This window comes from Pristis pectinata, chromosome 10, assembly GCF_009764475.1.
Source record: "Pristis pectinata isolate sPriPec2 chromosome 10, sPriPec2.1.pri, whole genome shotgun sequence".
In the NCBI taxonomy this organism is placed as follows: Eukaryota; Metazoa; Chordata; class Chondrichthyes; order Rhinopristiformes; family Pristidae; genus Pristis; species Pristis pectinata.
Genome location: NC_067414.1, coordinates 45,900,125 through 45,913,871, shown reverse-complemented (window position 1 = coordinate 45,913,871; position 13,747 = coordinate 45,900,125). Strand labels below are relative to the sequence as shown.

The 13,747-nt window shown below is 40.8% G+C and overlaps 1 protein-coding gene across 2 annotated transcripts in view; it reads left to right on the top strand.

Moving 5' to 3' along the window:
* The window catches only part of man1a1 (mannosidase, alpha, class 1A, member 1), a 340,636-nt gene that overhangs the window by 309,470 nt on the left and 17,419 nt on the right, over nt 1-13,747 (top strand). For both annotated transcript variants that reach the window (XM_052025482.1, XM_052025483.1), the window contains exon 7: nt 266-359. In XM_052025482.1, the coding sequence (XP_051881442.1) occupies nt 266-359 (94 nt within the window). The remainder of the gene's footprint in view (nt 1-265; nt 360-13,747) is intronic.

Sequence of the window (13,747 nt, the reverse complement as noted above, 5' to 3'; positions counted from 1 at the left end):
TTCTACAAGTGAGAATTTCAGTCTTTTTATTGTAAAAAAAAAACATAAAATATTTAATTTATACTGAGTTTGACAGAACAAAGGAGCATACACGAGCTGTAACTGGAGAAGAAAGTGTTGGAAACCTAATTAAATTAGACTTTGATACAGAAGTTTTGATTTTTTTTTGGTTTCACTTTGAAAATTGAATCTGAGATTTTATTGTAAAGAGGTAATATTATCAATTTAGAAATTCAAAATGCAATAATTTAGGCTGTTTTGACAGATGATGAATATTCGAAAAGTTTTGAACCGTCTGGATAAACCACAAGGACTGTATCCAAATTACTTGAATCCTAACAGTGGTCAATGGGGTCAACGTGAGTAAATCCATTTGAAAATTAATTATTCTTTTGAAAAAAACACACAAAGATTTTGTCCTCACCTTCTCAATCTCATGTCAGGCTTATACTGAAGAGACTTATTTCTTCTGTCTTGTGATGCTTTTTCCTTCTGTTGAGAAACCAGAGAAACCAGGGAAGATGGAATTCTATGTAATTTCTTTTGATTAAAGTCATTCTCAAATTTCTGTTGTTAATATTGATTAAATAGTCTAAATGTTATCATCCTTTCATTGCATGTTGGTCGGCAACTGCTCTAGACAAAAATATCCTTGAGGTTATTGGTTGTTGACCATATTTGATGCACACATCCAGGTACTTCATGAATATCTACAACATTGGAATCTATTCTGTGAAGAAATTATAGAACTGTTTGATAACTCCTGGAGCAATGTCCTGATCACCTTTCTCTCTTCGTCCAATGACATACAAAATCCCATGATCGGACACAATATGTAACATTCACAACCACTGCATGATACCCTATGTTATTGTTCCACATCGTTCCAAAGTCACCGACTAAGTGGAAGCTCTCTGTATCTTCCATGAACTTCTTAACAAGATTCAAACCCTCAAGCAATCTGATACTACAATTCCATTTTCAACAACAGAATAATTAAAATTTTGCAACCAATCCATTCATCCCCAGTAGGGCATCAACAGTTATGTCATCTTAATCGTAATTTTAAGTTATTGCAAGACCTAGTGGTATCAATAAGAACAAGAAGTGGAACTTATCTTTTGAAGAGACTTCAATTCTTGTCTCAACCATCGTTGGCTTTCCAATCCATGCTTCCAAAGTAGGATATTCACATCATAGTGCCTTAAGTGAGAATAGTACTTCATAGTTCAGCATCTGATGATTGTTGGAGATTAGGGGAGAAAGCCAAAAAACACAAAGAGGAAGACTTTAAAGAGACCTTTGAAAATGAGAGGTACATGAAAAGAGAATTTTCATGTGTCCAAATTATTCATCTGACAATTGAAGTATTTTGATACTTCTGTGCAAAACGGGATGTTAGGTGACGAGTCTGTTTTTTTTTTAATCTTGTTATTTCAAATGGAGGAAAATATTGGATCCTCTTAACAGTTCTGTTGCAAGATCATTGACCTGAAATTTTAAATCTCTTTCTCTCTCCACAGCTTCTGACTGACCTGCTGAGTATTTCCAGCACTTCTGTTTTTATGTCAGATTTTCAGTTGTTGAAATTTACCTTTGTTTTTGGACCATCTATGTTTGGCACAGATTTTTCTATTTTGATTGTGGTTCATTCTCAGTTTTCAAATCTCAAGCTAACCTTATTTTTCCCTGCTTAGCTTCTCCCAGTTTTAGCCTAACCCCTGCAGCTTTTAGCCTAACCCCTGCAGCTTTTCCCCAACCTCCCCCAGCCCCACCTCTCACTGTTTCTAATCTTTTGTACTCAGTTTACTCAGATCTTTGAACTTAGTTTAGTTGGTGCTATATTTTCTTTTAAAACGTGCAAGTGTTTTACCAGGATGTTTTTACATTCAATGAGAGTTGCGAGTAGGTTTGTAAGAAGATCGGCATACCTGGTTCTTGTGTTGTCTTAGATTTTTAAGTCACATGCCAGTTCATTATCTGCTTTTTGAGTGAAGGTCATTGCATTCATACCTGATGGCAGAGCCACATCTGAGAAAGAGAACCATTGTACCACATTCAGAATTATTCTTAATTAGTTCCAAATATCCTGCATGTTAATCATGATGAATTTCCAAACTTGGTAGTGTTTTGATTGCTTCTTACTAAGGTGAACAGAAGATAAATGGACACATTTTCCACTGTAGTATGCTGTACCTTAGGTTCAAAGAATCGTCCATGAATAGTGTTTCTCATCTGCAGTGCTTTGAAGGCCTGTTCTGCCCATTTCTTAAATTTTCTGTTTACTTGTTCATTAACAAAATAAATTGTAGAAAACCTTTACAAGTATAGTAATGGGGTGGTTATGTTATTAGTCTAGTATCCAGAGGCCTGGGCAAATAATCCAACCACACCACAGTAATTATGAGATATAAATTGTCATAACTAATAAATTTGCAATTAAAAGCTACTTTAATTAGCAAGAGTTCCCATGGAATTATGGACTGCTGTAAAGAACTATCTGTTTCACTACTGCCCTTCAGGGAAGAGAATCTGCTGTCCTTACATGTCTGGTTTAAAGGTGACTCCAGACCCATCAATACTTCTCCTGTTCTTCACTTCAGATTTTTAAAGGGACCTCCCTTTAAAACTAAGATGAGAAGGAATTTTTTTCAGTCAGACAGTGGTGAATCTGTGGAATTTGTTGCCACAGAAGGCTGTGGCGGCCAAGACATTGGAAGTATTTAAGGCAGAGATTGATAAAGGCGGGAGAATGGGGTTGAAAAACAAAATCAGCCATGATTGAATGGTGGAGCAGACTTGATGGACCAAATGGCCTAATTCTGCTCCTATATCTTATGGTATTATTTCTTGGATGTTACACCAAACACCAGCTGAAACCATGGTATTTGGTTAACAATGATAAACAAGGTCTTATTCATGACGAAGAATGTTGATTGGTATGTTAAAATATACTTGGAAAGACAGTGTTATTGTCACAGTTGCATAACCCACCAATTTTAGGGTTCTGCTGATTTATTTGCATACAGTGAGTGATTTGGCTCTTACATGTTAATGTCCATTTGATCATAAGGGAAGCATCAACTCATCCTCATCTCATTCACCCACACGGGAACAGAATAGCTACCACGAATGCAAATTCTGGCTGATTTTTCTTAACTTCAGGCTAGTTAAGAAAAATCGACCCAACATCGTATCCCAGAATTTCCCCTTTGAAATTGGGTGATTATAAAGACAAGACTGTAGCTTAGAAATTTGTCTGTGCAGTGCCCCAAAAAAATACACAAATACCATTCTATTGCTGGCTTTACTAATTTTGCACACATTTATGAGTAAGTGAGAGCTAGTCATTAATAAGGTTTGTCCGGAAGATAAAATGACTGCACTGTTACCATAGCCAGAATCACTCTCACTCTCTGGAATCACACTTCAGGATCCTTGCATGTTGTCTCTGCAAAAGTATACCACGTATGTCACTCTGCTGCTCACTGCTGCATTGGAATTGGTATATTATTGTCACCTGTACCGAGGCAGAGTGAAAAACTTGTCTTACATACCAAACATACAGATCAATTCATTCCACAGTACATCAAGGTAGTACAAGGTAAAACAATAACAGAATGCAGAATAAAGTGTAACAGCTACAGAGAAAGTGCAGTGCAGGTAGACATAAAGTGCAAGGTCATAACAAGGCAGATTGTGAGGTTAAGAATCCATTTTATTGTACTAGTTCAAAAGTCCTCTGCAGAAGTCAAGAAAAGCACTCCAAGCAATGTGGAAACTTATTTTTGGTAAATGCACTTTTACTTTCACATCTGGACAAGGTACTTTGCTCCAGTACAAGGTTCCCATAAGTACAGGTATTTATAGAGGGCACTCATGCTTTCACGGCAACTTCCCTAAATATTCTGTTCCATGAACATCCTCTGCATAAGAGGACTGCCTCCTGTCTGTAGTGCTCTTCAGAAGTCTGTGCAGGTTCCCTTGATTCCCTGGCAAGACCCTATCACCCACCCCATCAACATTGTAAGCACCCATTCCATGCTAACAGTTCCCAATATCTGAAAGAGTTCTGAATTTACTTGTTCTTTTTTTAAGGGCAACTTCCTGAAATCAGCTTTGGGGAATGTGTGAGATTTGACCTCTAATGCCCCTTGTACATCACACAGAGAGGTCTTACATGAAGTGAGTGTGGCTCTGAAATTGGGCCTAACAAGTTGTATAATTTTCTTTTAGAGCCTTTAGAACTAGTGTTAGGGAGATCGCTGACCCCATTTAATGCCAGTGAAAAGGCAGTGCAAATTTCTAGGCTTTTGAATCTAGAGTCATATGGTCGTATAGCACGGAAACAGACTCTATGAACCACCATGTCCGTTGTACCTAATCCCATCTACCCACATTAGGTCTGTAGCTTTCTATCCCTTGGCTACTTAAGCACTTATCTTGGTGTTTTGTAAATGTTGTGAGAGAATTTGCTGCCCCCACCTCTTCAGGCAGCCCAGAAAAATTGCCCCTCAGGTCACGTCTAAACCTCCTACCTCTTGCTTCAAACCTATACCTTCAAGTCTGTGACACCCCCACCAATGGGAAAAAGATTTTTACTATCTACCCTATATAGCCTTCTCATAATTTCATATACCTCTAACAGGTCACCCATCAACCTTCTCTGCTCCAGGAAAAACAAACCCAGCCTCTCCAGTTTCTCCTTATTACTGAATTGCTCCAATCCAGTCAACATCCTGGTGAATCTCCTCTGCACCCTTTCCAGCATAATCACATCCTTCCTATAATGTGAAGAACAGAACTGCACACAATCCTCCAGGTGTGGCCTAACCAATGTTTTATAAAGTTGTAACGTGATGTCCTGGCTCTTGTATTCTCTGCCATAGCCAATGAAGGCAAGCATTCCATGTGCCTTCTTCACCACCTGTGCGGACACTTTCAGGGAAGTGTGGATTTTCACCCCAATGTTCTTATGTTCATCAACACTCTGTAGGGACCTGCCATTTATTGTGTATGTCCTATCCCTGTTTGCCCTCCCAGATGCATCATCTTGCATTTATCAGGATTAAATTCTGTCTGCCATTGCTCCACCCAACTTTACAGCTGATCTATATCTTGCTGGAGCCTTAGACAATCTTCCTCGCTATATACAATACCACCAGTTTTCATACTTCAAATCCCATACTTATTACATTCAACTGATTACCACATCATGTAGTTTGTTTACTAGCTGAGCCTATTAAGGAAGTTCTTTCCCACCTCTTCCAATCATATTTTATTTAACTACGATATAAAACATTGCTCAAGGTTTTAAAGATTTGTCACGATAGGTTTTGTGCCTTGATTACAAGTGTTAGTATTGATGTTGTCATTTGTAAATACCAAGGTATGCTGTAGTCAGTTCCATTTGTACAGAGTGTCACCATTGCAGCCTCTTAGCTATCACCTATTTCTCATTTGGTAGTACTCTCCACTCTGAGCCAGCTGGCTGTGGTTCAAGGCTCACTCCAGAGACTTGAACATAAAACTCCAAGAAGACACTCAAGTGTAGTACTCTGGGAGTTCTGCAGTTTCTGACATCTTGTCTTTTTTTTTAGAAGAGACATCAAACTAAAGTCCTGTCTGCCTGCTCAAGTGGACATGAAGGACCCCATGATACTAGTTAGATGAAGATCAAGGGAGGTATTCCTGGTGTACTGGGGGTATTTACCCTGCATTCAAAATTTCTAACAACAAATTATCTGATCATTATCACGTTCCTGTTCATGGGAGTTATCTGTGTGCAGTTCTGTATTCTTCTAACTATGCATTGAATATTGGCTAACAGCCAATAAATTGACTGTGAAGCATGTTATGATGCCTTTAAAGGAATAAGAAGGACATATACAGTAAATGCATTTCCCTTTGTCTGCACAATTGCTGTTCATCTAAGTAGGTTGAAAATATCGGCAAGACACAGACTTTATATTAGGAAGGCTTTACATTTGTGTAGAACATCCTGACTCAGAATCCTTCACCTCAGATTAATTACTTTTGAGATGCACTAACTGTTATCATATTGGCCAGACTTCAGGGCAGAATCCCACAGTGAATGAGATGAGTGAACAGCTAAGCTGCAGTTTCTTTTATTGGTGTTCATGAGATAGAAATATTGATCAGCGCACCATGAAAATTTCCTATTCTTTGATGAACACTCTGGGATATGGGGGAAAAGTACTGGAAATGGCAGTCTTGTCTTATCTTAATGAATTTTGAAAGGATGCTTGCTTATCTATGATTTGCTGTTTCCTTAAAATGAATACTGAGTTAAAGATTGCCTTGAAAACCACTTGTACTGTAAGTTTTGTGAAATGAAATGTTAGTATTGATTTTGGCATATCTCAGTCATTTGTAGCCTGTTTTGAGATAGAAAACAATTTAAAATCAATGAAATGGTTCCCCAGTATCAATGGGAGTACAATAATGGAAGCAGATGTTTGTTCCTTATCTAAAAGCTTCCACATGCCTGGCTGTCACCTACTGTAATCTTGGTCTTTTTTGTATGTCCCTTTAATATCTGTATCTGTAGTGGTGATCTGTCAGTTTGTTGCTCCTTTCCTTTCTCAGTGGTGTTTGTGCTTGTTTGCTCTCTCTGCCATAATGACCCAGCCATCTTCACCAGTACCTTTAACCATCCAATCACATCCAAATGACAAAAAAGCCCATTGTAATAGTGAATAAAAACATTGCTACCAGATAGAAAATGGAGACTAAGGCAGTGATCCTCTCGATACAGTTTCCATAAATACAAAAGCAGTAAACAATGAAAATAGAGAAGCTTATGTTGGCCCAAAATGTGCATTGAGTTAAACAGTAAGGCTATTTGTACTTACACAATAGTGGAGGACATCTGACATCAAAGCTGATCCTGCGCGCATGCAATTAAATATGGAAATGCAGAGATTACTGCCACTGATACCTTCTCCTCCAGACGGTGTGCCATTTCTGTTTTACCAAGTATAATCCGCAGGAATCAATGGCTTGATTAAAGTATTTACGATATATTCTCAAGATAAAGAAAACAAAGAATTTGTTATTCTTCGTCACATGAATGTCAATGACTCTTTAAATAAGATGCCAAGCCATAATTGCTGGTTAGCAGCTTCCCAGGCCCAGTAACTAATACTATGAGAATTGCCATTTCTTCTTATAAATATTTCTTTTTTTTCACATCAAGTAGCTTTTGAAGTGTATTTAATTTACTATTTCTGTTTGAATTTGATCATTATTTTGCATTCTGTAAAATGTTTAAAAAGGTTAGTTAGTTTTACCTTTTTGCTTCCATGTTTGCTGCATTTGTGAATTCTTTAGGATTATTGACTGCTTGGCCTGCTTGATGATATCACTTATGGATGCCAAGGAATTCCTTATTTAATATCTGACAGCAGCTGGCATTGGAAGACATGAGATCCTAGCTATAATAACCATTTGATCTTTGTGAGCACCTTTCTTCACAGATGTTCTGCACTGATCACAAAATCAAACCGTGACCTTTTCCATAAATGTCCACACTGGGCAACAGGTCAGTTTGATACTCCAACCATTTACTTTGTGGTTTTGGTCGAGGGGTACCTCCTCCAACCCACTTCATCTCATTCCTACACAGTATACTTCTGGCCATTTCTTCCTTATGGTTCAGCCACAACTAGGGTATTAAATCCTGTGAATTCAATGTTCATGCCATTAGGCTGAAAGGTTCCAAGATGGAAAATGAGGTGCTGTTCCTCCAGTTTGCGCTTGGAATTCTCCTGGCAGCAGAGGAGGCCAAGGACTGACATACCTGTGATGGAGTGGAACGGAGGGGGAGTTGTAGTGACTGGCAACGGGGAGATGCAATTGCAGTTACAAATGGAGCGCAGGTGTTCTGCAAAACAGTCACCTAGTCTGCGTTTGGTCTCGCCGGTGCAGAGGAGGCCACACTTGGAGCACCGAATGCAGCAGGTGATATTAAGTGAGGTGCAGGTGAATCTCTGTTTCACCTGAAAGGACTGTTTGGATCCCTGGGTGGAGGTGGTGTAGGGGCAGGTGTTGCACCTATGGTGGGGGTGGTGGAAAGCTCCCGGGGTGGGAGCGGGATGGTTGGGGGAGGGAGAGTCATGAAGAGAGTGGTCCCTGCAGAAGGCAGAAAGGGTTGGGGAGGGAAAGGTATGCTTGGTGGTGGTGTCCCATTGGTAATGGCGGAAGTTCTGGAGAATGATGTGTTGGACACATAGGATGAAATGTGAGGACAAGGGGGACCTTATCCCTGTTGGGTCTGGGAGGGGTGGGGGTGAGAGCAGAAGTGTGGGAAATGGCAGAGATGTGGGTGTGAGGTCTCTCAACCACAGTGGGGGGAAGCTATGGTTAGCAAAAAAGTTGGACATCTCAGATATCCTGGAGTGGAGAGCCTCATCATGGGAGCAGATGCAGCGGAGGCGGAGAAATTGAGAAAAAGGGATAGTATCCTTGCAAGAGACAGGGTGAGAGGAGCTGTAATCGAGGTAGCTGTGGGCGTCAGTGGGTTTGTAGAGAATGTTGGTGGATAAGGAATCTCCTGAGATGGAGATGGAGAGATTGAGGAAGGAGGGAGAGATGTCAGAGATAGTCCAAGTGAATTGGAGAGCAGGGTGAAAATTTATGGTGAAATTTATGAAACTATCCAGTTTGACATGGGTGCAAGAGGTGGCACCAATGCAGTCGTCGATATAGCGGAGAAAGAGTTGAGGATTAAGGCTGGAGTAGGCTTGGAACAGAGACTGTTCAACGTAGCCAACGAAGAGGCAGGCATAGCTGGGACCCATGTGAGTGCCCATGGCTATACCCTTGGTCTGCAGTAAGTGAGATGAATCGAAAGTGAATTGTTTAGGGTGAGGACAATGGTGAAGATGAGGTTGTGTGTGCTGGAGAACTTCAAAGCTATAAGCTATGGAAGAGTTGGAGAGTGTGTGATATGTCATGGACGTAGGTGGGAAGGAATTGGACTGGGGGGGTGCAGGAGTTTCCAGGTACGAGGATACGACCTCTGTGGGGCAAGAGTGTGCGGAGACAATAGGTCTGCTGGGACGGTCCATCTTGTGGATTTTGGGGAGGAGATAGAAACAGGCAGTCCTAGGTTTCAGGACTATCATGTTGGTAGCAGTGGGGGGGGGAGATCTCCCGAGGTGATGAGGTCAGTGACCGTGTGGGAGATAATGTCCTGGTGGTCCTTGCTGGGGTCATGGTTCAGGGGTAGGTAGGAGGAAGTGTCCGAGAGTTGGCATGTGACCTCTGCAAGCCAGACTACCACGGCACCACCTTTGTTGGCTGGTTTGATGACAATGTCAGGGTTGGTGCGGAGGGCGTGGGGAACAGAGCGTTCGGAAGGGGTAAGGTTGGCCACCACCTTCCACCTGGACTCCCCCACCAGGCCTGTTACCTTCCCTGGATCTATTCATAGCCAACTCACGGCGCGACATCAGCTCTCTTGGCTTTTCTGCTCCCGTCACCCACTCTAACCTTCTGAACGCTCTGCTCTCCACACCCTCCACACCAACCCTGACATTGTCATCAAACCAGCCGACAAAGGTGGTGCCATGGTAGTCTGGTGTTCTGACCCCTACCTTGCAGAGGCCAGACGCCAACTCTTGGATACTTCTTGCTACCTAGGTCAATAAATAAGACCTAAGAGGGTCAGTATTGGAAGAGCAAATGAAGATTAAGGAATTGACAGGATAATAGATGACAGGAGGTGAGAGTGATTGGAACTCTTTGCTTGATAAAAGGTGCATGTCCTCCCTGGGCTACAAACACCCAACTTATAGACACCATGTATATACGAAGGAGTGTTTGGGCGATTGGTAGGATGGATGGGAATGGATTTGCTGGCTGCTGTGGGGCTGCAGGCATCTTCTACTGGGTTAGAATGGAGCATTTCCATGTGCCTTCTCTCCCCAGGCAGATCCCTCCCGAGCCACAATCACTGGGGGTTCTGTTGAGCCGAACAGAGCTTGGGAGTGCTGAGCTCACTTGTTCAGTCACTGAGTCAGTGAGGTCGGATGGCAGCCACTATTCCCATGCCTGCTCACTCTCGTGTCACAGCTGTTTCTGTGAAGCTCTTCTACAAACATTCTTTGTTCATTTCTGACTTCAAACAGTTCTCAGGAACAGAACCCTGTCGTAACCTGGGGACTTTATATCAATGGAAAGTAGTCCAGTAGGGCCAAATAACCTGTTTCCATGTTGCATTTCAACATGTTCTGTGAGAGATTAAACTCCACTGGTTTAGGGATATGAATATCACAAAGGGACATGGCAATTAAATTACATTCTCTCACCTGTCAAGATAAGATTATAACATATGGATTCTTTTAGTTGTATCAATCTTGGTCACACTTTGAATATCTGTTTACAAGCAACACTTGTTTTTACTGCATTGTCTGAGCACTCTCAAGTCTTCTACTCTGCAAGATCTACAAATTTCATGTGTTTTAGATTTGTATTTAATTTGATATATAATCACACAGGAAGAACTAATTTAGCATTGTATGTACTATCATTAAATATCACAGTTGTTTTAAAGATTCCAACGGTATTTGAAGTATGGATTTCATACCAGTAAAATAGTATGCTTGATTAATGTATTTTCTTTCTTCCCTTTCTCCCTACATCTCAGAATTCATCTTGTCTGTGTTGGAAGTTTTTGAATAGCAAAAACAGCAGTATGCATTTGAAATTATCTCTTCTAGGAATCTCTTTTTTATATCCTTCATTGTTGAGGAACTCTATAAATTAGTGAAGAATTTCTGGCAAATAGCCAATTTTTGTGTGAATTCATTTAACCTGACTAATCTGACAGCAGAGTGACAGTGAATTGCTGCAGTAATGTACCTGAAGAATTTTGTCTGCTGTAATAATGCATATAATAACACTGAAAATTATTGATGAATGTCCCTTAAGATGAATGTGCATTTACTTGTTTCACTTGCAAATGTCAAAGGTTTCCATGGTAATTTGTTCTTGGAAGCATAAATATCTGGCTTCCTTTACGCCTTCATTTGCAAATGTGTGTCTCAAGGTTGCCACCTACATTTAGGAGCTGGTAACGTATTGAGTAACTTCAATGCCTCCTTGAATGACCTTGTCATTGCACCATGTTTATTCGGACCTTTATTGACAATGTATTTGACATTCTTCTCCTTCCCCAAAGTATCTACTTACGGTTGAGGGAATGTCTCAAAGCTCCTCAAAGCTGCCAAGTAGCTGGCAGCAGGAAGAACATTATAGTGATTGAGAATGACCAGCTCTTCAATTTTCCTTCTGTCCTTGTGGGAGAGTACCATGCACAGAAAAGTGTCATGGTTCCTATCTCTAGATGCTTGAATTTGTTTATTAAAACTGTAGAGAGACTTTATAAAAGTGATGTCTTTGAAGAGATGATGTGGGAATCTCCCACAGCACCATTTAGTCTCTCATGCAGGTTGAAGAGATTTTCAATTCTCAGCTGACTGAAGGCCGAAAGGTCTGGAGAAGGAATGGATTACTTCCCTTTGAACTTTCAGTCAATTCACCGGACTGAGGAGGCTCATTGACATCCAAGGGAGGAATCAATTCTCAGTTGCCCCTTCTCTATGCTTAGGGATGAAGATAAAAAGCTAAAAACAAGAGCAAAGTGTGTATTGCATGTCCAACGTGTAAATTAAGTTTGTACATTATGGTTTATTATAGCAAATTGTGTTTTGTTTTCACTATATTTTCTATTATGCTAAATTAATTGCACTACATTTAGTAGTAACTATTACAAATAACACAATGCCAGCTTTGATTTTGCTTCTCTTCGCGACTATTAATCATTGCTTTTTCTATCTTGAGCATTTATGTAGTTTACAATACTTTTGATCTAAATATATGATTCAACATGATTCTGTGGATTTAGTATTACATTTCATATAGAAATAACTTGATGCCAGAAATTCTATTCACTTTAAATTCAACTTCCAACAACTATTGCATGATATAAAATGCATTTCACATCTATTTAAATGATGCAGAAAATATTCAGCAGGTTAGGCAGCAGCTGTGGAGAGTTCATGTTGATAACCTTTTCAGCTGACCAGCTTGAGGGCCAAGTGGCCTGCTCTTGGTCCTATTGTCTTGTGTGTGTTTTTTTTCCTTGTGTGACTATTAATGTGAAATTGCCAGAATAACTTTTGGCTAAAGGTAAACTTGGGCTAAATGTAATGTGGCACTTAAAGTCAGTGCAGTGAGAATTACAAAAAAAAAGTTTCAGCAATTGACTACTTTCAAAACTTTTATATTTTGTAGATTTTTTTAATGTCAAAATTAAACTTTATTCATAATCAAAAATATATAGAAAGGAAGAAATAGTGCAAAAACAAAACCTTAACATTCATGGTTGTTACATTCAGTAGTGTAAACTTTAAAGAAAAAAATAACTCACACAAAGATAGCACCATTGCCACTCATTTGGAGTACTGTGAGCAGTTTTGGGTCCCATATCTAAGGATGGATGTGCTGGCATTGGAGACGGTCTGGAGGAGGTTTACGAGAATGATCCCAGGTACGAAGGGGTTAACATAGGAGCATTTAATGGCTCTGGGCCTGTACTCACTAGAATTTAGAAAGATGAAGGGGGATCTCATTGAAACCTACGGAATATTGAAAGGCCTGGATAGAGTGGACGTGGAGAGGATGTTTCCAGTAGTGGGGGAGTCTAGGACCAGAGGGCACAGCCTCAGAATAAAAGGATGTCCCTTTAGAATAGAGATCAGGAGGAATTTCTTTAGCCAGAGCATGGCGAATCTATGGAATTCGTTGCCACAAATGGCAGTGGAAGCCAGGTCACTGGCTATATTTAAAGTGGAGGTTGATAGGTTCTTTATTAGTAAGGGCATCAAAGGTTACAGGGAGAAGGCAGGAGGATGGGGTTGAAAGGGAAAATAAATCAGCCATGATCAAAAAGCAGAGCAGGGTCAATGGGCCAAATGGCCTAATTCTGCACCTCTGTCTTATGGTCTTATTTGGCTCCCTGAGGTGATACCTCTTTCATTGTTCAAGGGGCTTCCGTACCCAACTCCGTCCCTCCATGTGCGGTAGCAGAAGGAGCCTATACAGTTGTCCTTTGCATTTGTTGCACCGAACATCAGTGCATCCCTCAGCACATAGTCCTGCAACCTGGACTGAGCCAGTCTGCAGCATTCCCTTACGGACATCTCGCTGTGCTGAGACCAACAAATTTCAGGCAGCCCAACGGACATCCTTCACCGAGTTGATGACCTTCCAGCAGCACTTGATGTCTGTCTCGGTGTGGGTCCCCGGGAACAGCCCGTAGATCGTACAGTCCTCTGTTACGCAGCTGCTGGGGATGAACCGGGACACAGATCCTTCGTCTCCACACCCTCTTATCAAATCCACTGTCTGCAAAGAAATGGGTGACTGTTTCCTCCCCACCGCAGCTGTCCCGAGGGCAGCATACATTGCAGGTGATATGTCGTCTGTAGAGGAAATCTCTGATTGGGAGGGCACCTTTCACCACCAGCCAAGCGAGGTCCTGATGCTTGTTGGTCAATTTTGTAGATGGTGACTTAAAAATGTTCCCTCCTGTCAGATAGGGTGTGATTTTAAGCCCACATGTTTTCCAATTGCACTTTCTACTCTGTATGACTACAATCTTTAGGTGGCAATTGCATATGAATTGTAGACAGTAATAATGTTTGAAAATAATTCAACT